General features: G+C 38.8%; 1 protein-coding gene across 4 annotated transcripts in view; it reads left to right on the top strand.

The window, feature by feature from the left end:
* SEC24B (SEC24 homolog B, COPII coat complex component) overlaps positions 1 to 25,743 on the top strand; it is a 111,785-nt gene that overhangs the window by 61,428 nt on the left and 24,614 nt on the right. For 2 of the 4 annotated variants that reach the window (XM_030915959.1, XM_030915969.1), the window contains 6 exons: positions 1,635 to 1,876; positions 12,815 to 12,999; positions 16,811 to 16,913; positions 18,788 to 18,914; positions 21,142 to 21,251; positions 23,860 to 23,972. In XM_030915959.1, the coding sequence (XP_030771819.1) occupies positions 1,635 to 1,876; positions 12,815 to 12,999; positions 16,811 to 16,913; positions 18,788 to 18,914; positions 21,142 to 21,251; positions 23,860 to 23,972 (880 nt within the window). The remainder of the gene's footprint in view (positions 1 to 1,634; positions 1,877 to 12,814; positions 13,000 to 16,810; positions 16,914 to 18,787; positions 18,915 to 21,141; positions 21,252 to 23,859; positions 23,973 to 25,743) is intronic. The other 2 variants (XM_030915965.1, XM_030915971.1) reach the window with 1 other exon arrangement.

Below are 25,743 nucleotides of genomic sequence, written 5' to 3' on the forward strand. Positions count from 1 at the left end.
CAAATGCTGGTGAAGGATATCTTATGAACTAAAATGAATGCATATTGTAGATTTGACTTCATAATAGGACTAAACAGTCAATATGCCAAATTGTTAATAATGGTTATGTATAGAGTAACTTTTAGAGCTTCTTTTTGTTATTATTGTTTTTGTATATGATATTTAAGTTTTCTCCAGTTTTTTTGTTTTAATTCCACTTTGTTTAAAATTTAAATGAGGGCATTTATTTATTAAATACATTTTACTTGACATTTATTACATACTAAACATTGTTCTAGGAGCAGGACACTATTCTAGACAGTATCTTTTTTTTTTTTTTTTGGATACAGAGTCTCACCCTGTGGCCCAGGCTGGAGTGCAGTGGCACCATCTCAGCTCACTGCAACCTCAGCCTCCTGAGTAGCTGGAACTACAGGCACCCGCCACCATGCCCAGCTAATTTTTGTATTTTTAGTAGAGATGGGGTTTCGCCATATTTGCTAGGCTAGCCTCGAACTCGACCTCATGATCCACCCACCTCAGTCTCCCACAGTGCTGAGATTACAGGAGTGAGCCACCGTGCCCAGCCTCTAGACACTATCTTTCATACTTGACTGACAGTTTTGCTACTGCAAATAATGCACATTTATAGGGGATTATGGAAACATGCTACTCCTTCCATAGAGTTAGTTTCTATATAGATGATAGGGTTAGATAAAGCAAATTGGAGAAAAGAGTAGTTGACACCCTTTTTATTGCTTTCTTTGTTTTGTGGTGCTTAGTGTCTGCTGAGAGAATTTTTTAAAACTGTATTAACTTTGTGTGTGTGTGTGTGTGTATTATATAAATATGTTGTTCTTTTTTTTTTTTTTTTTTTTTTTTTTTTTTTTTGAGATGGAGTCTGGCTTCTGTCGCCCGGGCTGGAGTGCAGTGGCCGGATCTCAGCTCACGGCAAGCTCCGCCTCCCAGATTTACGCCATTCTCCTGCCTCAGCCTCCCGTGTAGCTGGGACTACAGGCGCCTGCCACCTTGCCCAGCTAGTTTTTTGTATTTTTTAGTAGAGACGGGGTTTCATTGTGTTAGCCAGGGTGGTCTCGATCTCCTGACCTCGTGATCCGCCCGTCTCGGCCTCCCAAAGTGCTGGGATTACAGGCTTGAGCCACCGCGCCTGGCCCTATATTGTTCTTATCTGTTAGAATTATCATTTCAAGGGGCTCACACCTATATGCTCCGCACTTTGGGAGGTCGAGGTAGAAAAATCTCTTGAGCACAAGTGTTCAAGACCAGCCTAGGCAACATGGGAAACCCCATCTCTATTTAAAAAGAAGAAATACCAACTAATGTATCTGTTGGTGAAATTATGTAAAATATGGGGTAGAGTTTTCTCGTAAATACTCCTGTAAAAAGGAAAAAAGAAAAGATGTAGTATGACAACATGTAAAACAAGATTAGCAAAATATTGATAATTATTGAAGCTTAGTGATAAGTATATGGGGTTCATCATTCTCCCTACTTTGCTTGTGTTCAAAATTTCTTGGAATAAAAAGCTTTAAAAAGAAAAAAGGAAATGTCAGGGGTTATGGACTGGATCAGGAGTCCAGTCTTTGTGGAGTCTTGATTTTCAGTTGTTAACACCATGTGTTTCCATTTTTTAGATATGCTTTCTTCATCAGCAAGCAGTCCTGCTCCTGATCCCGCCCCTGAACCTGATCCTGCTTCTGCTCCAGCTCCAGTTTCAGCTGCAGCTCCTGTCATCCCTCAGCCTTCAAAAGTGGCTAAGCCTTTTGGCTATGGCTATCCAACACTTCAGCCTGGTTATCAGAATACTACAGCACCACTTACTTCTGGAGTACAGCCCAGTAACCCGGTATATTCTGGATTCCAGCAGTATCCTCAAGTATGTATTCAGTCATATACACACATTGTAACAGTTATAAAACTTAATTCTGACAAATTCCTGGTGGGATTTGTACCTAAGATCCAAGTGGTACAAATACGTGTCAGCCTATATCAAACATACATAGAATTTGATCTCAGCTTTTTTGTGTGTATATATGTAGAAAAAGATTAAATGAAATATAAATATTACATTTTTAAAAAGGTTAAATCTAGATCAAGATATTAGCTGTGATTTTATTTTTCTTCACTATATCTTTTTCAGTCTGCAATTACAAGTATTAATTTTATAATCAGAAAATTTAAGTAAATGTTAAGTTTTTAAAAAAATTTTGTATTATCAAACTGGCATTCTCCTTAGAAAATGACAGGTAAAATGTGATTTGGTCCCTACCCTGCATTTAAAGAACTTTATGACACATAACTCATCTTGATGAGAGCCTCCCCACACATAAATATGCTCATAGGTTCACATGCTCGTTTACTGCTGAAGTGGCTACACTTTCTAGGGTATAGACCCATGGTTCGTCATCTTGCAGCCAGGAAAATTTAGGACGCGGACACGCATGAGGAGTTTATGGGTGGAAGTTTAATAGGCAGAAGAGAGGAGAAAGAGAAACAGCTTTCTCGAGAGGGGCCTCCAAATGGAAAACACTGGCTGGAGGTAGATGCACCAAATCTTGCAGTCCATCTTGAGGAGGCAATGTCTTATTTACTTAGGGCTCACAGATCGGTTCAATTAGTTGTTACCTTTACATAAGGCATTGGGGGAGAGGCTGGTTGTCCTACCCTAATCTTCTCATGCAAATAAATTATCCTTGGCCAGCACCATTTTGCCTGCTCTTTACTGTACATGTGACGGGCAGAGAAGGAAATGAGGGAATTGCCATCTTGAACATGTCTGGCCCCTAGTTCCTGCCAGCATTCACCCTTGGAGGCCGCCAGCTTGCTTGTCTATGTCTGCAGCTCGACTTTACAGGCTGCTCTTCCTTACGGAATGGTTTGGGGCTGCTTTTCATTAAAAAGAAAAGCCTTAACTGAGGATTCACATACCCTCACTATCTGCCTAAGTTATTTCTTCTTAACTCCTATATCACTGCTGCTAGGACCCATTCTGACATGACCTTTTCTGGAGCCACCTCATAAACCTAGCAGTTTAACAACTGATACGGTATTTATACAGTGAAATACTTGACAGTATTTCATTCATATTTCTTGAGAAGAAAATAAAATACAGGGAAACAAATTTTTTTTTTTTTGAGACGGCGCCTTACTCGACCGCCTAGGCTGGAGTACAGTGGCGCGAACTCGGCTCACACTGCAACCTCTGCCTCCCAGGTTCAAGTGATTCTCCTGCCTCAGCCTTCCAAGTAGCTGTGATTACAGGTGCCCACCACCATGCCCGGCTAATTTTTGTATTTTTAGTAGAGATGGGGTTTCACCATTTTGGCCAGGCTGGCTCGAACTCCTGACCTCAAGTGATCCACCTGCCTCGGTCTCCCAAAGTGCTGGGATTACAGGAGTGAGCCACCCGCCTGGCCAGGAAACAATTTTAATGACAAGAGTATTGCTACTTAACAGAAAACTGTTCTCAGTTGACTAACCTTATAGAAATTTTATGGTGAAGTAAGAATGAAAATGAGAAATAGGATAATCAGTGAGGAGCAATAGCTTACTCATGTAGTTCCAGCTACTCAAGACTAAAGTAGAAGGATTGCTTAAGCTCAGGAGTTTGAATCTAGCCTGGATGACATACCAGGAAGCCATCGTGAGTGGGAGTGGGGCAAAAGAAAAGGGAAAATTATTTGTTTCTGGAATTTAACCTTAGAATTAAAGTACAGAGGGAAAAGGGAGGAAGAAAACAGAGACATTAGAGGAATATGGTTGGTTATACAGATTTCTCTGCCTCCCTTTTGCTAGATTTTATTTATGCCTCTGTTACGCCATGTGAAACATTTTTAAGTCTGTCTTGTTTGACTTTTGTACTTCTAGGCAAGTTCCTATTTGGGGTTGCAACATATTATTTACTTAGCATTTTTATGACAAGAAAACCAGGTTCAAAGAAAAGGTTGATTCTTGGAAGTGTTGAGCAAAGAGAAAAAAAAATTATTTTGAAATAGTAAGTGGTCTTAAATAATGACTTAGGATAATAGTCCACAAACCATGGCCCTTTGGCCAAATCAAGCCCACTGCCTGTTTGTAAATAAAGTTTTATTGGAATACAGCCATGCCCATTCTTTTATGTTATTGTCTATGGCTGCTTTTGCGCTGCAGTAGTACAGTTGAGTAGTTGCAAAAGAGATCATGTGGCTCTCAAAGCTTTAAAATACTGACCGTCTGACTATCCACGGAAGAAGTTTGCTGACCCCTGACAAAGGAGTATAGGAAGTATTTTTTATTTCTTATTTTATTTGGGAGGTTATTTTAGAAGTGTCAAGAAATTACCTTTGGGATAAGAGTAAAAATAAATATTCTACCAGAATTAAAAAATACAACATCATTTTATTCCATAATCACAATCCTTTTTATATTCTGGGTCTAGTACAAGTGTTAGAAAAGTTTGGATAAAGGGGACAAAGATATACTAAAAAGTAACCTGGGTTATCAATCACACTTAAGTGAGCATCATAAAGCCAAAATATTTAGAAGTAGACTGTTAGAAAGGAACCATTCCCACCTTTCTTTTCTTTTACTTAATTGGAAGCATACCATATGTACTTGTGTCTAGATTCTTTTGCTCAACATTATGCTTATTGTGTGATTGTAATTCATTCGTTTTCATTGTTCTGTGGTACTCAATCATGTGAATAGACCAGTTTGCTTATTTGTTCTATTGTTGATGGGCATTGGGGTAACTTTCTGAGTGTGGGGCCATTATGAATTATGCTATTGTGAACATTTCTGTCCCTGTCTTTTAGTGAGTGTATATATCTAGGAATGGAATTGCTGGGCTATTAGATACTCATTTTTCAACTTTAGCAGTTAAAGCTAGACAGTTTGCCAAAGTGATGTTCTGATTTATACCTCAGTAACAGCATGTAAGAGTACAGTTGCTTCACATTCTTGTCAACACTTGGAATTTTGACTTCTTAAATTTTAAATAGTCACCTTCCTTTCATTTTGTGAGGAAATAGAAACTCAAATAAGTGAAATCACCTGTCCAGTACCAGGCTTGGTTCTAAGAATGCAAAAGACCTTGCAGTTCAGAATTAAGCACTTTTTTCTCTTTAACTGATAAGGATTTGTACAGTAAAAAGTCATACTCAGACTTTTTACTGTAGATATGTGGATATATGGATCTTTCCAAGGAAGATTACAAGCAGCTATTTATTTTTGTCTGATCTGAATTTAAAACCATTTTTTGAACACTACTGTTTTAGGGTCAGTGAACAGTAATGATTTAGGTATACAGCTAGGACCTACATTTAAATTCTTATCTACTAAAAAAAGATGATGAATTTTAATTGAACATTAAAATTATCAAACTTTTTAAAAAGAAGCCTTTTTTTTTTTTGAGACGGAGTCTCGCTCTGTCGCCCAGGCTGGAGTGCATTGGCACAATCTCGGCTCATGGCTCACTGCCACCTCCGCCTTCCAGGTTCAAGCGATTCTCCTGCCTCAGCCTCCCAAGTAGCTGGCACTACAGGTATGTGCCAACACGCCCAGCTAATTTTTTGTATTTTTAGTAGAGACGGGGTTTCACTGTGTTAGCCAAGATGGTCTGGATCTCCTGACCTCGTGATCTGCCCACCTTGGCCTCCCAAAGTGCTAGGATCACAGGTGTGAGCCACCACGCCTGGCCCATTTATTTTCGAAGTTCCAAGTAGGGTAAGAATATCTTAGCTTAGCTTTAAACAGTCTTAATAGTCATAATAAAGTTGAAATGGCTTTAAATGTTCTACTTAATGTTAGTGCAATGAAAGAGCTCTGTGTAAGGGCTTTTCTTTGTATTGATTAATTTGAGATGACTTTTATTAAGTAGTGGGAAACCCTAACAGTTGGTTTTTGAAGAAAAAACACCTTAAAATTTGTTTATTAGGGTTGAAAAACAGGAAAAAGGCTGATGCTTAAAAAACAAAAATAAAAATTAGAAAAATATTTTCAGTGAATATATGAAAAACCAGATATAGATAATATATAGCTTTTTAAAATAACAAATGTAGTGAGATCAATTAGAGAAAATGCAGATAAACAAAAGGTAAAATATTAATAAATGTTAACCAGTATTTCTACCAGGTTGTTGACAGCAATGCTTAGAGTCTGTCTTTCCAGGTTTCTTTCACTACACCTTGCTAGGGAAGCCAGGAAAGAAGCTGATTGTCTAGATGACTTGTTTAAACAAACAAAAGAAGTTGAAAAATACAAATATCACTTTGGAAAATGTTTAAATTTATTTAACAGTATAAGAAGAAACCTATCTTATTATATCTTTAATCATTTTGGTACTTGTATGTTTTATAATGAGTCTCCCATTTGTGGGACATAACTCAGTTTCAAAGTCAGCATGCTTTTAAGCTTGGTGTGCTTCTGTGATCCCAGTTAAGACAGGAGAATCACTTGAGCTGAGGAGTTTGAGACCAAACATAGCAAGAACCTGTGACAAAAGAAAAAAATCCTTGTATATATATACACACACATACACACACACATACTTTATCATACATAAATGCACATACATACAGTCATGTGCCTCATAATGACATTTTAGTCAATGATGGACCCACATATATGATGGTGGTCCCATAAGATTATAATGGAACTGAAAAATTCCTGTCACCTATTGACTTCGTAGCTGTGCTAATGTGGTAGCACAGTTATGCACAGTGCATAATACTTGATAACAAAAATAAATGACTACTGGTTTATGTATTTACTTATACTAAACTTTTTATCGTTATTTTAGAGTGTACTCCTTCTATTTATAAAAAATAAAAGTTAACTGTAAAGCAGCCTCACACAGGTCTTCCAGGAAGTATCCAGAAGAAGGCATTGTTATCACAGGAAATGACAGCTCCTTACATGTTTTTACACCTTAAGACCTTCCAGTGGGACAAGATGTGGAGGTGGAAGACAGTGATTATTGATCCTGATCCTGTGTAGGACTACGCAAATGCGTGTGTGTGTGTATTCATTTTCAACAAAACAGTTTAAAAAGAAAAAAGTTTAAAATAGAAAAAAGCTTATAGAATAAGGCTGTAAAAGGAAGAAAATTTTTTGTACAGCTGTATAATGTGTGTTTTACACTGTTTTTGCAAAAGTCAAAAAGTTATTTAGATTGGTGCAAAAGTCATTGTGGTTCTTGCCATTGAAAGTAATGACAGGCCAGGCACAGTGGCTCACACCTGTAATCCCAGCACTTTGGGAGGCTGAGGCGGGTGGATCTTCTGAGGTCAGGAGTTTGAGATCAGCCTGGCCAACATGGTGAAACCCTGTCTCTACTAAAAATACAAAAATTAGCTGTGCTTGGTGGCGGGCGCCTGTAATCCCAGCTACTAGGGAGGCTGAGGCGGGAGAATTGCTTGAACCTGGGAGGCGGAGGTTGCAGTGAGCCAAAATTGCACCAATGCACACTAGCCTGGGCAACAAGAGCAAGAGTCCGTCTTAAAAAAAAAAAAAAAAGTAATGACAAAACCCACAGTTACATTTGCACCAACCCATTAAAATAAGTAGTTTATGAGGTGAAGAAGTTACAGTAAACTAATGTATTATAGGAGAAAGAAAAACTTTTTTTTTTTTCCCACAGAGTCTCGTTCTGTCAGTCAGGCTAGAGTGCAGTGGCACAATCTCGGCTCTCACTGCAACCTCCACCTCCCAGGTTCAAGCGATTCTCGTGCCTCAGCCTCCCAAGTAACTGGAAGATTACAGGCACCTGCCAGTACCATAACCGACTAATTTCTGTATTTTTAGTAGAGGCGGGGTTTCACCATGTTGTCCAGGCTGGTCTCAAACTCTGGGCCTCAAGTGATCCACCTGCCCAGGTCTCCCGAAGTGCTGGGATTATAGACATGAGCCACCATGCCTGGCCAAAAACTGTATTTTTATAGGTTTGATAAAGCCTAAATGTGCAGTGTTTTTAAAGTCTACAGTACACTGGTGTCCTGGGCTTTCACCTTCACTCACCACTCACTGACTCACCCAGAGCAACTTCCAGTCCTGTAAGCTCCATTCATACTAAGTACCCTATGCAAGTGTACCATTTTGTATATTTTATACTATATTGTTCCTGTAGTTTCTGTGTTTAGATATGCAAATATCATTGTGTGCAGTTGCCTACAATATTCAACACAGTAACAGTGCTGTGCGGGTTTGTAGCCTAGAAGCAATAGGCTATATCATATAGCCCAGGTGTGTAGTAGGCTATACCATCTAGGTTTGTGCGTACACTCTGTGATGTTTACACAACGACACATTTCTCGAACACGTCCTCATCACTAAGCGACGTGACTACATACACACATTTGTGCATTTGTCTTAACTATTTCCTTAACAGAATCAAAACATTTAATGGGTATTGTTTTTTGTTTTGTTTTGTTTTGTTTTGTTTGGGATGGAGTCTCGCTCTGTGTCCCAAGCTGGAGTGCAGTGGCACCATCGCGGTTCACTACAACCTCTGCCTCCCAGGTTCAAGTGATTCTCTTGCCTCAGCTTCCCGAGTAACTGGGATTATAGGCGTGTGGCCACCAGGTCCAGCTTAATTTTTGTGTTTTTAATAGAGGTGGGGCTTTACCATGTTGGCCAGACTGGTCTCAAACTCCTCACCTCAGATGATCTACCTGTTTTGGCCTCCCAGAGTGCTGGGATTACAGGCGTGAGCCACCACATCCGGCCAGCATTTAATTCTTTTAAGACTTTGGAATTTCTCTCTACTAAATAGAAGTTTGTTTCTACTCTGTGTCAATGGTATTCTAGGCACTGAGAATACGAGAGGAGGCTCAGTGAACAAAACAGCTCCTGCTCTTAAGAAGGTTGGTGGGAAGTCAGGATGAATAAGACAATAAATAAGTAAACAAATAGTTTATTTCAAGTAGTTACAAGTGCTATGAAGTAAGACAAGTTGAACTAGTTCTCCTGTCTCAGACTCCCAGGTAGCTGGGACTACAGGCATGTGCCACCAGGCCCAGCTAATTTTTCTTTTTTTTTTTTTCTTTCTGAGATGGAGTTTCACTCTTGTTGCCTGGCTGGAGTGCAGTGGCACAATATCGGCTCACTGCAACCTCTGCTTTCAGGTTTCAAACAATTCTCCTGCTTCAGCCTCCCGAGTAGCTGGGATTACAGGCACCCGCCACACCATGCCCAGCTAATTTTTCAATTTTTAGTGGAGACGGGGTTTAACCATGTTGGCCAGGCTGGTCTTGAACTCCTGACCTCGTGATCCACCCACCTCAGCCTCCCAAAGTACTGGGATTACAGGCATGAGCCACTGCGCCCAATCTAATTTTTGTATTTTTAGTAGAGATGGGGTTTCAATATGTTGGCCAAACTGGCCTCGAACTCCTGAAGTCAAGTGACATGCCCACCTCGGCCTCCCAGAGTGCCGGGATTGCAGGCGTGAGCCACTGTGCCTGGCCTCATTTTATAATTTCTTTTGTTGTTTTTACCTTTGTTTGTATCCTTTGAAAGGTCTTTTCAGTCTTAAGATTAGGAAAATATTCTAGCTATTTTTTTTTAGTTATTTGATGATTTTGGTTTTGCATCATTAATCCGTCTAAGGTTTTATTTTGGTACATAATGTAAATAAGAAGTCTCATTCTCTCCCCTTCACCTGCAAAATGGTTTACCCTTAGTTCACTATCATTTATTAGATAATCTGTCTTCTCTTTCTGATTAAATATCCCACCTTTATTTTATGTCCTAAATTCTTAGAAAATTGGGTCTTTTGGGGGGTTTTCTGTTATATACTACTGTTAATTCATGGGATCATTTTTATGATTCTTTTTTTTTTTTTTTTTTTTTTTTTTTTTTTTTTTTTTTTTTTTTTTTTTTTTTTTTTTGAGACGGAGTCTCGCTCTGTCGCCCAGGCTGGAGTGCAGTGGCCGGCTCTCAGCTCACTGCAAGCTCCAACTCCTGGGTTCACGCCATTCTCCTGGCTCAGCCTCCCGAGTAGCTGGGACTACAGGCGCCCGCCACCTCACCCGGCTAGTTTTTTGTATTTTTTTGTAGAGACGGGGTTTCACTATGTTCGCCAGGATGGTCTCGATCTCCTGAGCTTGTGATCCGCCCGTCTCGGCCTCCCAAAGTGCTGGGATTACAGGCTTGAGCCACCGCACCCGGCCATATTTTTATGATTCTTTACAGCTCTACAGAAAACTCAGAGAATCCTTTTTATTATCCAGTGTTTTTCTTTAACAGCACCACCTTCAGTTACTGTCAACATTTTGCTATATTTGTTTCATATGGGTCTACACTGCCCCCACCCCACCACCACTTTTCTTGCTGAGGATTTTAAAATTAGGGAGGTAGACAGCATTTCTTACATAATCACAGTACTACTGTCATAGCCAACAAAATTAATAACTTCTAAATGTCATTTAAAATTCAGTCTATATTCACATTTTCCAGACTATTTCAAAAATGCTTTTGTATACTTTGTTCACATTAAAACCCAAATAATAGTTTACTAATTTCATTTGCTTATGTCTCTTAATTCTTGTTTTAATTTAAAACAAGCCCCACCCCTCTTTTTTTTAATGCCTTTGATTTGGTAAAATAACTGAGTCTGTTGTTCTGTAGAATGTCCTGCATTCCGAATTTAGCTGTTTACTTCTTTGTGGTATCATTTAACTTATTTCTGTTTCATTTTCTGTGGATTGGGAGTTAGATCTAATGGTTGATTATATTTAGGTGTATTACTTCAATTATTTGTTTATTTAGGTCCTAATATGTATTTTGGTGATGTACACTTCAAAATAATATCTGTTTATTTCACTTATACCAGTGCTAGGCTTGATTAGTACCTCATATGGTGACATCCTGATCCTTTAATTGTGAAGTTCCTCATTAAGCTTTCACCCAGTGGCTTTATCATCTGTTGATATCTGTGGTCTTCCATTACAAGTGACCACTACCTGAATCATTTATTTCAGTATGGATTGTTAAAATAGTGATTTTTCTGAATGTATCATTATCCATATATTAGCTGGAATTCATTATTAACATAATGGAGTGCTGGGTAGCTGCAAAAAGAAATGCAGAAGGTATAGGCATAAAGTTATTGCCAGGACATTTTTTTGTTGAAAAAGGGGCTATATTTACAACAGCATGTATGTTTAGCTTATATAAATAGAACCAATGGAAGGATTAAACCATAAGCTAATAAAAATAGTTAACGATAGGCAGAGGTGACTAAGAGTGAAATAAGATATCTCTGAATACCTTACTGTATTAGTACCTTATTATAATTTTTTGACATTAGAATTATGTGTCATGTTTACTCAAAAACCAAAAAGATTAAAAATGATTCTTAAATATGAAAAACAAAATTTTTTAAAAACCTGTTTATCAAGTTGGATACATTCTAATGCCAAGAAAAGTACTGTTCAAGCTGATCTTAAAACCTAGTATTTTATACATCTCAGTGGGATATAATGTAAGGACAAAAAGAACTATGAAAAATTTAATAATCTGACATAATATTGATAGTGTTATAAATGTATATTATAGGATAAAATAATGCTGTTACCATTAGAAATCAAGATTTGTAGCAAAAGAGAACAGAGATACCAGTATAAAATCAGAGAACTTAAGTAAGAACCCCATCATCTTAAATTTGAATTGGAACTGTCAACGTGGATTCATTATTTGCTTCTACTTTAACATCTATATTTTCCATCTTTACCTATTGCAAGTATCTGGAAGTAATAATAGCACACTAGTAATGAGCACCTTTGTAATCCAGATTATGGTTTTTAGAAATCATCTCTACTGAAAAGGAGCCAAGATTCCTTTTTAGACAAACAATTCTAGGTTTGAAGTAAAAGAGTATAAAATATTGTGTAAGAAAGCAGGGAAACTAACAAAGGCTAGTTAGGTTCATATAAAAGGACACTGGGGCCATCTTGAAAGGGCTTTCACTGGCTAAAGATTGGGTAGTTTGAACATCATAAGAATAATGATGCCGGGCGCGGTGGCTCAAGCCTGTAATCCCAGCACTTTGGGAGGCCGAGACGGGCGGATCACGAGGTCAGGAGATCGAGACCATCCTGGCTAACATGGTGAAACCCCGTCTCTACTAAAAATACAAAAAATTAGCCGGGCGAGGTGGCGGGCGCCTGTAGTCCCAGCTACTCGGGAGGCTGAGGCAGGAGAATGGCGTGAACCCGGGAGGCGGAGCTTGCAGTGAGCTGAGATCCGGCCACTGCACTCCAGCCCGGACGACAGAGCGAGACTCCGTCTCAAAAAAAAAAAAAAAAAAAAAAAAAAAAAAAAAAAAAAAAAAGAATAATGACTATAATTCATTACATCAGTTTGAGTTAACAAAAAGCCATGAATTCATGATAATAGTAAAAATATAGGAAACAAAAAAATAAGGCAAAACCTGTTGAACACCATTGTACATTTCTGTGGTATCAACTCATTGTGAAACTTGATAATTGGGGGAGGGGGAGGGGAAGGGGAACCTTGAGACTAGTGGGGCATTTATCCTGTTTTTCAAGTACAAACTGTATTCAGGGAAACCAAATTGCTAGTGTTGAAAAGCATTGTTGCTGAAATTTCATTGCAAAGGTTAACCTTGGTAATAAGATTAAAATTTATTCAGTACTTTGGCTTTGAGTTTTTTTCAAGTGTGCTTTAAGATTGACTGCATACTAAGTCATTCTATTACCAAGCCAGTTTTAAATTTTCTTACCTTTTTGCTTTTTCTGTATGTTGAGATATGTAGTATATATAGTATAAGAAAATTTATGTTTTATTGTTCTTTTGTTTTGAATTGCTCTTTCAGCAGTATCCTGGTGTGAACCAGCTGTCCTCCAGTCTAGGAGGATTGAGTCTTCAGAGTTCTCCACAACCAGAAAGCCTGAGACCTGTAAACCTCACTCAGGAGAGGAATATTTTACCCATGACTCCTGTTTGGGCTCCTGTACCTAACTTGAACGCAGACCTCAAAAAATTAAACTGTAGCCCAGAGTAGGTATTTATTTATTTTATAATCTTTCTTAAGTGATGAAAGCACTGTATGACTTTCAAAAATAGTAAAAGTAGTATGTTATTTCTTCAGTTGGAAGTTTTGTTAATGTTGACTTTTCTATTTTAGTTTGTATAGACGTAAAATTTGATTTAGATAATCTGTTTTTGTTCCCATCTCTGTCTCAATCCAGTCCCTGCCCCCCTATCACCTAATGTTAGGGAAATTATTTCTATTTGAATGACGGGTTTCAGGAACCCAAATCTAACTATATTTATTATTTCGTACATCTTTTTCCTCACTTTTCAGTAATAATAACTTACATCTTTTAAATAAGGACAAATATTTAAAATTTCAGGCTTTGCTTGAAAAGAACATAGACCTCACTTATGTAATCTCAAGAACAGATTTAGATAAAAGGGTTTATCTCAGAATTTTCTTTTCCCACTCAATAGACTCCAGGCTTACTAATCCAGTTTGAATCTAGACCGGATTTCCTTTAATAGAGAAGTTTAGCTGGCAGACTGCACTGGCAGCCACCAAGCCCTGGTGTACCTTTGTGTGAATGAGCTCTGTTACTCACTTCACAGTGCCTCATGTCTTTGTTCTTGTATGCTTTTAGTTCTTCTGTATCCTATGAATAGGATATCCCCCGGTCCAATTTTTTTTGTTTTTGTTTTTTTGTTTGTTTGTTTAAGAAAACATCCTCCTGCTCCTGGAGTTTCTCCTCCTCATAAAGTAAACACTGATTCACAGAACAACCTTGTCTTTTGTTGTTGTTGTTGTTGTTGTTGTTTGTTTGATGGGGTCTCATTCTGTTACCCAGGCTGGAGTGCAGTGGCCCAATCTTGGCTGTCTGCAACCTCTGCCTCCCAGGTTCAAGTGATTCTCATGCCTCAGCCACCAAGTAGCTGAGATTACAGGTGTGCACCATGACGCCTAATTTTTGTATTTTTAGTAGAGATGGGGTTTCGCCATGTTGGGCAGACTGTTCTTGAACTCCTGACTTCAGGTGACCTGCCCACCTTGGCCTCCCAAAGTGCTGGGATTATAGGCGTGATCCACCACACTTGGCCAACATTGTCTTCTTTCTTGCGTTAGGAGAATTAGTATTGTTTAGAGCCAATATTTCCCTTTTCTTTTTTTGTTTTTCTTTTTTTCTTTTTTATTTTTGAGATGGAGTTTTGCTCTTGTTGCCCAGGCTGGAGTGCAATAACACCATCTCGGCTCACTGCAACCTCCGCCTTCTGGGTTCAAGCGATTCTCCTGCCTTAGCCTCCCGAGTACCTGGGATTAAAGGCATTGCGCCACCACAGCCAGCTAATTTTGTATTTTTAGTACAGACGTGTTAGTCAGGCTGGTCTTGAACTCTCGAGCTTAGGAGAGCCACCTGCCTCGGCCTCCCAAAGTGCTGCAATTACAGGCGTGAGCCACCGTGCCCAGCCTATTTCCCTTTTCTTAAAGCAGTAGTTTTCCAGCTTTTTAAAAAAAAGCTGCAAACCATCCTTTCAACCAAAATATTATATAGAATTCCAATATAGAAAATAGGAAGTGGAGCTGCTTTGAGAATTTCCCCTCTTCTTCCACTGTACTCTACCGTCCACACACCAGTGCCTCAGGTACTGCCAAGATCATTTCCATAAAAGCGTAGGGCATCATGGATTATAGGTTGAAAACAGCTGCCCATCCTTCTGAATATAAGTTGCTATCAGGTTGATAAGTTTGTAGATTATGACCTTGTAGTATAAAAGGTTAGGCACCCCCTACATAGGTAAAGGTAGTGTATGGGCCATGCATAGTAGCTCACATCTATAATCCCAGCACTTTGGGAAGCTAAGGCAGGTGGATCACTTGAGCCCAGGAGTTTGTGACCAGCCTGGACAACATGGTGAAACCCCTTCTCTACCAAAAAACAAAAAAATTAGCTGAGCATAGTGCCTTGCACCTGTGGTCCCAGCTACTCTGGAGGCTGAGGTGAGAGGATTGCTTGAGCCCAAGAGGTGGAAGTTGCGGCGATCTGAGGTCACACCACTGTACTCCAGTCTGGGTGACAGAGCGAGACCCTGTCTCCAAAAAATAAAAAATTATTTAAAAAAAAGAAAGTATGTTGCATACGTATAAGAGAACCCATAGGTAAGGGGAAGGCATACATTTTTCTACCCAGTTATGTGTGTTTTACGAAAATGTCTCTTTTATCAAAATAAATAATTAGGAGTACAGACTTTAGAGTTGAGCAGACCTAAGTAGCTATGAAACTGTGCAATTTACTTAACCTCTCAAAGTCTCAGTTTTGTCAACTGTAAAACAAGAATAATAATAGTATCAACGCACTAAGATAAATCATTAATTCAATAAATATTTATCGAATGCCTTGTAAGTTAAATGCAAAGCACTGTTTTCTATGTGCTGGGGATAAAGTTGTAAACAAAACACAGTTCCTGATCACTATGGAATCACGAACTTATATTCTGTGAACAGTCAAACTAGTAAATATATAATGTAATGTTCAGGGTATTACAGTGAAGAAAAATAAATCAGAATAAGGAGTACGGGTGGAGGGTGAATCTTGTAAATAAAAGAGTCTGGACAGGTTTACCCAAAGACTTTTAACATTTGAGTAGAGATCTGGGTGAATTGAGAGAGTAAGCCACATGACTCCTCTGGGAATAAAAGGGTTCCAAGCTGCATGAATAGCAAATGTGGAGGTCCTGAAGCAGGAACAAGCTTTTTGTGTTCAAGGAACAACACTAAGGCTGGAATAAATAGATATCTCTATATCTCTACATGATATTAATGACTCTTCTTAAAATTTCTTGCCTGGCTTTCAGTACTTCTGCTTTTTACTTCTTTGGCCTCTCCTTTATTCATTCTTTGTTTATGGACCCCAAAACTTCATGAGTTATTTGGCCAGGCGCAGTGGCTCACACCTGTAATCCTAGCACTTTGGAAGGCCAATCACAAGGTCAGGAGATTGAGACTATTCTGGCTAACACGGTGAAACCCTGTCTCTGCTAAAAATACAAAAAATTAACTGGGCGTGGTGGCAGGCGCCTGTAGGCCCAGCTACTTGGGAGGCTGAAGCAGGAGAATGGCGTGAACCCAGGAGGCGGAGCTTGCAGTGAGCCGAGATCACACCACTGCACCCCAGCCTGGGCGACAGAGCAAGACTCCATCTCAAAAAAAAAAAAAAAAAAGCAAAAAAACTTCGTAAGTTACAAGCACTTTCTCAATGAGAGAAACTGGACTAGGGTGATACAAAGACAAAATTATCTCTGATCTCAAGTGGCAAAGACAGACAAGAAAACAACCAATTAAAGTAAATCAGACTAATTGATATCATAGAAGCATACACATATCTCAGAGCACAGAGAAAGAAGTCATTCCTTCTAACTTGGGGAGTTGGGGTGAAGGTGGTTACAAGCGATAACCTTCATGAGTCTTGTAGTAAGAGTGGGAGTTTGACAGGTGCAAAGGGGGCAGTAAAGCAGGAACAGAATAATTAGAGAAATAGGCCTTTTAACTCATGTTTTCTATGTGCTCCTATTCATCTCCTCCAGGCTAATCATAATGGAGTAATTGGTCTTCCCTGAATGTGTACTAATTTTCCACCATGAAAGTGTTGACTCTTTAATTTAGATCTTTTGGCATATATTACATACATGCCTAACTAATCAAGACCTTCTTGCTTATAGTTATAACAACATGCCCAAATGATTTTCACTTGTGTCCTTAAATACTCTTAATTATCTTATCTACTTCAGTGTATTTTTCTCTGATAGCTAATATCCTTCATGTTGTTTACGTTTTTTGCAGTTCATTTCGGTGTACTTTGACAAATATTCCACAGACACAGGCTTTACTGAATAAAGCTAAGCTTCCTTTAGGATTGTTGTTACATCCCTTCAGAGACCTAACGGTAAAGTAACATTTTATAATATTTATGGGTATTGACATGTATGCTTATGTACAAGGTACTTAAATTTTATATTTCCTTAGGATTTTCTTTATCTTCTTTTATTCGAAGTTAGAAATAATCATTTCCATCACATTCAACTTGGCAAATGTTTTTTGAACACCTACTTTGTGACAAGCTCTAAACTAAGCACTGATAGTACAGAGATGATCAAGTCATTGAAGTTGCCTCCAAAAAGTTCTTATCTAACAGGGGACAAAGATGTAAAAATAATTACAGTGCAGGATAATTAATAGATGTAATTAATCAAATTCTATGAGATACTTAGGTAGTGAGTACAGTATGAGAAGTGATTCCCTGTGGATACAATAGCAAAAGTTTTCTATAAGTGATGAAGTCTGACCTGGATTTTGAAAGATTAGTAGTTTTGGAAGGTGGAATGGCCATGGAAGGTAGATACACTTTAGGAGTTCTTTGTTAAACACAAAGGAAACACCAACAATGATGTCCACTTAGACAGGAAAACTGTCTGTTCCTTAACAAATTAAACAAATTTGTTAATTAAAACAAAAACTTTGTAACAGTAGGGATTTTAAAACCTTTAAAGTTTTAAAAGTTTTAAATTTTGAAAACTTCAAAAATAATTTTATTCAGGACTGTTTTATTTGTACTTCATAAGTTGCATTTCTCTCTCAAACTTTTTTTACTACTGTTGTTTACTACCCTTCTTACTGGTTCTGAGTTTTCTTTTGCTCTCATTCATCCAAAAAATATTGATTGACTACCTGTCACGTTGGAAGCTGGAGATACAAAGGTTAAAAAGCTTTCCTGTGAAGTTTGTTTTCCTACTAGGAAGTATAGAAAAGATCAAAATGAATAGAAAATGAAAAAATTCTAGTATGTAATAAGTACATGAATTTATTCAGTAAATATTTTTAATCACCTATAATACTCTTAAAACCTTATCTGTAAACCAAGACAGTTAATTTCATATATATATATATACACACACACACACATATATATATATATATGTGAGAGTTTTTCTCTAAATATGGATATCATACAAATACCTTCTGGAAGCATATATACTAAATTGTTTACAGTGACATCCTCTGAGATGTAGAATTCTGTAATTTTTTTATTTTCTCATTCTCAGTTAACTGTATTTCCTGATTGCTTTTTACAATAGATATGTGGTTACTTGCATAACAATAATCATATGTGAAAAAATTAAATACAAAGATCAAAATGTTCATGTGCAGATAGAACGAAAAACAGAATGAAATATACTAAAATGATAGCAGGTTAATTCAGGGACATAGAATAATATGTGATCTATTAATCTTTTTTCATATTTTCTAAATTTTCTACTTGAATATAAAATTCCTTTCCCAAACTAAGCATAGAGATGTAATTTTTTAAAAAGGCACATTGTGTTTGACTGCTTCTGGCCTCAGCTCCTGTCAGAAATTGCTGTGGCAGTCTAATGAACAGTGCCTAATAGTCTAGTACCAGGTGCAGTCAACAAAGACAAAGGTATTTGTATATGGTATATTTCTTTCTCACTGTTATTTGTAAAGTTCAGCTGATAAGATCTCACTTAAATTATTTTCTTGGCCAATGTTTGGTATGACTTTATTTTAGTGTTATGATTTGTGACAAGAGGGAGAAAACTTGATGGCTACATGTGTTGCCCAGCATGTCGCTGGATTTTATTAATATGCTTCCATATAAAACCACAAAAAAACCACTGCAATCTCTGCTTTCCAGGTTCAAGTTAAGGATTATGTTCTATATATGGAACAGAGCAGTATACATCCTCTTTTTCCTTGGGGTGCCTTTTTCTGCTATAATTTATTTATTTTATTTCCTAGCAATTACCAGTGATAACATCAAATACCATTGTGAGGTGCCGATCCTGTCGAACATACATTAACCCCTTTGTATCCTTCATTGATCAACGTAGATGGAAATGCAATTTGTGCTATAGAGTTAATGATGGTGAGTTTTAGATTCTTAAATGTGTTTTAATCCTATTTTCAACATTTTTTTGACATTTTGTCATCTCCTGGTTTCTCTCTTCATTGCTTTAAAAATAATTTTCATGCCATCTTTAGTAGAGGGGAATATAGGCTAAGGCTAGGACTAGGGATTCTTCATTTTGGCTGACCAAGGGGTAATTGACAATGAGGAGAGTAACAGTGAGGACAAAGTAAGAAAAAAAGGTCAGAAACAGTGACACTCATGCAGGTGAGCTTATGCAGACTAGTTATGCTTGCCCCTGACAGTAAGATTGTCTTACATTTGTCTGTTTGGTTCATTCAACTCAGGTAGAACTTTGCCAGTGTATTTAGATGCATGCATGTATATGTGTCTGTCTCTTGTTCCCTTTATTTATTTCTTTGGTTCCCTTACTAGAGTTGCTTTCAAATTTTTGTTTCTCTGTCTGATTTTTTTCCATGTCATTTGATATAATAACTAGGATACAAGTCTAAGAAGGAAGGTTACTTGCATCCTGGTTTTCTCACCTGATTTCAGAACATAAGTTTTTTTATCCTTCTGATCTATTGTTTATTTATTTATTTATTTATTTTGAGACAGGGTCTTTTTTTTTTTTTTTTTTGCGGTGAAACTTGGTGAATCTTTATTAAACTAGGGCCCACCCCAGGAGGACGGCTGGGGCGGGGACAGGGTCTCCCGCTGCAGGCTGAGCGGAGGCAGGAGGCACGGGGTGGAGTCGGGTCGCATGGCTGTAGGCCTGGGCATTCAGTGATTGTCGCTGGGCACAGGGGCGGTGCTGGCGCCCATGGCAGCCTGCACCTTCTCCACCAGCCCGGCCCACTGGCGCTGCATGTCTTCCACCAGGGGCTCGAACCAGCTCTTGAGGCGGGCCTGGAAGGCCTCGGCCTGCAGGCTTATCTGCTGGGCCTGTTCCTCCAGCTTGGCACGCACCTCCGCCACCTGCTCCTTCACCTCGTCCAGGCGGTCGCGGTTCCGGCTGCCCACCTCCTCCATCCGCGAGCGCAGCCGCTCACCCCAGGCCTGGGCCCGCTCCTGCAGCGGCTGGCCGGCCAGGGAGCCCACAGTGGCGGCCCTGAGACAGGGTGTTGCTCTGTCACCCAGGCTGGAGTGCAGTTGTGTGATATGGCTCACTGCAATCCCTACTTTCCAGGTTCAAGCTATAAGTTCTTCTCATGCCTCAGACTCCCAAGTAGCTGAGACTACAGGCTTGCACCACCACTCCTGGCTAATTTTTGTATTTTTAGTAGAAATGGGATCTCGCTATGTTGGCCAGGCTAGTCCTGAACTCCTGGGCTCATGTGATCCATCCGCCTCAGGCTTCAGTCTCCCAAGAGCTGGGATTACAGACATGAGCCGCTGCGCCCAGCCCTGATCTTTTTTTTTTTTTTTTTTTTTTTTTTTTTTTTGAGATGGAGTCTCGCTCTGTCACCCAGGTTGGAGTGCAGTGGCGCAATCTCGGCTCACGGCAACCTCCACCTCCCGGGTTCAAGCAATTCTTCTGCCTCAGCCTCCCAAGTAGCTGGGACTACAGGTGTCCACCACCACGTCTGGATAATTTTTGTATTTTTTAGTAGAGATGGGGTTTCACTATATTGGCCAGGCTGGTCTCAAATTCCTGACCTCATGATCTGCCCCCCGCCTCAGCCTCCCAAAATGCTGGGATTACAGGTGTGAGCCACTGCGCCTGGCCCCCTGATTTTTTTTTTTTTTTTTTTTTTTTTCTGAGACAGAATCTCACTCTGTTGCCTAGGCTGGTGTACAGTGGTGCAATCTCAGCTCACTGCAACCTCTGCCTCCCAGGTTCAAGCGATTCTCCTGCCTCAGCCTCCTGAGTAGCTGGGATTACAGGCGCACACCACTATGCCTGACTAATTTTTGTTTTTTTAGTAGAGATGGGGTTTCACCACGTTGGTCAGGCTGGTGTCGACCTCCTGAGCTCGTGATCCGCCTGCCGTGGCCTACCAGAGTGCTGGAATTACAGGCGTGAGCCGCCGCCCTGATCTATTTTTTAAGGAGGGCTTAAAGGATTGATTTTTACCATTAAATGTAAACTGTTTATAAACTGTTTACGTTTTATAAACTGTATCTTGTAAACTGTTGCTAAACCTCATGTAAATATTGATAATAGATATTTATATTTAGGTGTGTATATATGTGTTTAGTTACAAATTGTGTCTCTAAATTTGTACTGGGACCTCTTATCTAGTTCCTGAAGAATTTATGTATAACCCCCTTACCCGATCTTATGGAGAGCCTCATAAACGACCGGAAGTTCAGAATTCAACTGTGGAGTTCATTGCTTCTTCGGATTACATGGTAACTATTCAGTGTTAAGGTTTGTTGTGGAACACATATTGATCATTTGTAATTTTCTGTTAAGTGAATTCTTATCGAGATTTTGAAATTGTTTATACTCATAATTTTTAAAAACAAATTAATGCTGAAAGTTTATATTTAACAAAGAGAAAATCTTTCTAAAGGTTATTTGATCTAGAAGGCTTTCTATGAGTAAGAAACATTAGTTCTATCTGTCTGATGATGGACACTAGCATCTACGATTTGTTGCCATTTTTATTTCCTTGCATGGAATGGATTTAGGTAACCTTTTACCATTTAACATTTGAGACTCTCAAAACAGAGAAATGCATATTTTTGCCTAAAACGTAAGTTTTTTTGCCAAGTACAGATATCAAGATAAGTGGATATGGACTTCTGTCTAATTTTTTCTTCTGTTCCAATTAGGAAATTCTATCTGTTCTTTAATTATATGAACTCTAAGATCTCATTCTTCTTTTCACTTCAAAAATGAATTATTGACCCTAAGTTTTGCTGATCTTATCGTATCTTCTCTTTTTAACATATTTATAAAAACTGTGTTGGCTGGGCATGGTGGCTCATGCCTGTAATCCCAACACTTTGGGAGGCCGAGGCGGGTGGACCACCTGAGGTCAGGAATTTAAGACCAGCCTGGCCAACATGGTGAAACCCTGTCTCTACTAAAAATACAAAAATTAGCTGGGCGTGGTGGCGCATGCCTGTAATCCCAGTTACTAGGGAGGCTGAGGCAAGATAATTGGCTGAATGTGGGAGGGGAAGGTTGCAGTGAGCTGAGATCGTGCCATGGGCACACAGCCTGGGCAACAGGGCAAGATTCTGTCTCAAAAACAAACGCAAAAAACTGGATCTTCTGTAGCTACATCTCTAATTCTTGTCCGCAAAACTTAAACTGCTGCTAGTGAAAAGGAGTAACTGATGTGCATTACATTTTTGGCACCTGGTTCATCTGTATTTTTGTAATGTTTGTATTCTTTTGTGTCTGATTTGGCATATGCCCACCTAACTTCCATTTTCATGTTTGTTTCTATATTAACTATAATAAACTTTCTTGATCACTTTTACTCTCAAGCTCTACCTTCTTTATGATTATTTTCCCACTCCATTCTGGGTCCTTAGGAATCTTAATCTAATTGAAGTGGTAAAGCAAGAAATAATCTTTCATGTTTTGCCATATGATTCATATGGTCCTTGGTTAGCCTATTTTTATTTTTTATTTATTTATTTATTTTTGAGATGGAGTCACGCTCTGTCACGCAGGCTGGAGTGCAGTGGCATGATCCCGGCTCACTGCAAGCTCCACCTCCAGGGTTCACGACATTCTCCTGCCTCAGCGTCCCGAGTAGCTGGGACTACAGGCTCCTGCCACCTCGCCTGGCTAATTCTTTTGTATTTTTTAGTAGAGACGGGGTTTCACTGTGTTAGCCAGGATGGTCTCGATCTCCTGACCTCATGATCTGCCCGCCTTAGCCTCCCAAAGTGTTGGGATTACAGGCGTGAGCCACTGCGCCCAGCCCGGTTAGCATATTTTTCAGAAAAGATTTCATATATTCTTTTATTTTAACTTATTTATTTATTTAATTTTTACTTGAGATAGAGTTTCACTCTGTCACCCAAGCTAGAGATAGGGTTTTACCGTGTTGCTCAGGCTGGTCTCAAACCCCTGGGCCCAAACAATCTACCTACTTTGGCTTCCCAAAAGTGCTGGGATTACAGGCATGAGCCACTGCACCTGGCCTATTTCAACTTTATATAACAGCAGTTTTCAAGCGTACTCCAAAGAAAACAGTATAGTGAACCATCCTTTGCCCATCACCAAGCTTCAACAAGTATCAACCATAAGGACTTTTCAAAGAATGTATTTATAGGCCAGGCACGGTGGCTCACACCTGTAATCCCAGCACTTTGGGAGGCCGAGGAGGGTGGATCAGCTGACATCAGGAGTTCACAACCAGCCTGGCCAATACAGTGAAACTTCCCGGTCTCTACCAAATACAAAAATTAGCTGTGTGTGGTAGCATGTGCCTGTAGTCCCAGCTACTCAGGAGGCTGAGGCAGGAGAATAGCTTAAACCTGGGAGGCAGAGATTGCAGTGAGCCAAGATCACGCCGCTGCACTCCAGCCTGGATGACATAGTGAGACTCCGTCTCCAAGAAAAAAGAAAGTATTTACAATACCATCACAAGGACTTCCTTTACACATAGCACTTAAACATAAGGATTCAGTCACCTCCAGGTAACCCAATAGCTGATACTAATGGCAAGTTGTTGGGTTTAAATTTTGTATTTAGGAAAGGGAAAGGGATGTACATCTAGAGAGCTTAGCCAACACTCCTTATCAGAAAAACATTTAACCCATCTATTTAACTGTGGCTGTGTGTCAACTGCCTTGTCATGCTTAGTCCACAACCAACTGAAAAGAAATAAAAATTAAAAGCATATCATTTTCATGAGCATATATTACAAAACAGCAATCCTATTTGTGTATTTTTTGTATTAGTATATTCAGTAAATATCCAGTAGTAATAGTGATATATAAAAAAAAGAAATTGTACCTACCAAATAAATTACTTTATTTTTATTCCTTTCAGCTGCGTCCTCCTCAACCTGCAGTTTACTTGTTTGTTTTAGATGTGTCTCATAATGCAGTGGAAGCTGGATATTTGACAATTTTGTGCCAGTCACTCTTAGAAAATCTAGACAAGTAAGAATACTTTTAATTCATACTTACATGTGTGTATGTTATATATATAAATGGATATAAATATGAAGTGTTCACAGTTTGTGGGATTGGGTTTGGTTATATTTATCAACGAAAAAGAGTACTACTTAGGTACCATAGAATAAGGATCTAGATACTCGAGTTATGATTTATGACTTGGTATCTGATTTATAGAATCATAAAAATCTAGTATTTAGTCAGGAATTTAGATCTTATCTAACTGTCTGACTTAGCCAATCTGAACACGGGGCCAGAAATCTTGAGTTAGCCTGTGTATCGGGAATCTGGATGAGACTATCAAAAAGACAAAAGATAACATGTTGGTGAGGATGTGGAGAAAAGGGAAACTACACTTTGGGGAATATAAATTAGTACAGCCATTATGGAAAACAGTATAAAGGTCCCTCAGAAAATGTAAAACAGTTGTTGTATGATCCAGTAATCCCACTACTTGGAACATATCCAAAGAAAAATCAGTGTGTGGAAGATATATCTGCACTCCCATGTTTATTGTAGCATTATTCACAAGAGCCAGGATACATAATCAGACTAAGTATCCATCAACAGATGGATGGATAAAGAAACCAGTATATGTGCAAATGGAATACTATCCACCCTTTAAAAAGAAAATTTTTCTCATTTGTGATACCATTGATAAATCTGGAGGTCATCACGTTAAGCGAGATAAGAACAGACATTGCATGTTCTCAGTCATTTGTGGGAACTAAAAAAGTAAATCTCATAAAAGTAGAGAGTACAGTGGTTGTTACCAGGGATAGGGTGGGAGGTTTCGAGAGATGCTAGCCAAAGTGTAAAAGATAGGAAGAATAAGTTCAAGAGATCTGTTGTACAACATGCTGCCTGTAGTTAATAGCAATATATTGTATTCTTGGAAAAATGCTGAGAGATTAGAATTGTTGCATTCTCACTACAAAAATAATAACTTTGTGAGACAATGCATATATTCATTAGCTAGATTTAGCCATTCCACAGTGTGTGTGTGTATATATATATATATATTTCAAAACAACATGTTTTCCATGACATATACATACAATTTTATCTGTCAGTTTAAATAACATTTAAAAAGATTTTTTAAAAAGAATCTGGATGAGAGAAATCTGGCTGTAATTTATGCCTGAGCAAGGAATTTTTTTCATAAACTTGTTTTAATTGCACTGATGACAGAATGAGCTGGTTTAAAGGGAAGGAGGAAACTGATTTTGTGCTTAATATGTTAGGAAGCCAGAAACTGAGCATTTTGTTTATTTATTTTTATTTTATTTATTTTTTTTGAGACAGAGTCTTGCTCTGTTGCCCAGGCTGGAGTGCAGTGGCGCAGTCTTAGCTCACTGCAACCTCTGATTTGTGAATTCAAGCAATTCTCCTGCCTCAGCCTCCCAAGTAGCTGGGATTACAGGCACCCACCACCACACCAGGCTAAGAAACTGAGCATTTTGGCACATTAGTAATGAGCTGGATTATGGAAATGGAAATAGCGAGTATAGAATATGTGGCTTATACCTGGATCTAATTCCCTTCTCTGTGTCTACCAAGATTAGTCATGAAGGAGCCCCTCATCTAGCTTTAAAAATGAACTGTCCAAATCTCTGGAAAATACAGTTGTTTGCACATTTCTGTTTCACTCCAACACCCACAAGAGATGTGACTTCAGGTTGTTAGTGAGAGTGGTTCACCACTGCAGTGGTTCTCAACATGTGTAGAGGTGTGGGGCTTGTTATATATGAATACT

This window comes from Rhinopithecus roxellana, chromosome 2 (genome assembly GCF_007565055.1).
Source record: "Rhinopithecus roxellana isolate Shanxi Qingling chromosome 2, ASM756505v1, whole genome shotgun sequence".
NCBI lineage: Eukaryota > Metazoa > Chordata > Mammalia > Primates > Cercopithecidae > Rhinopithecus > Rhinopithecus roxellana.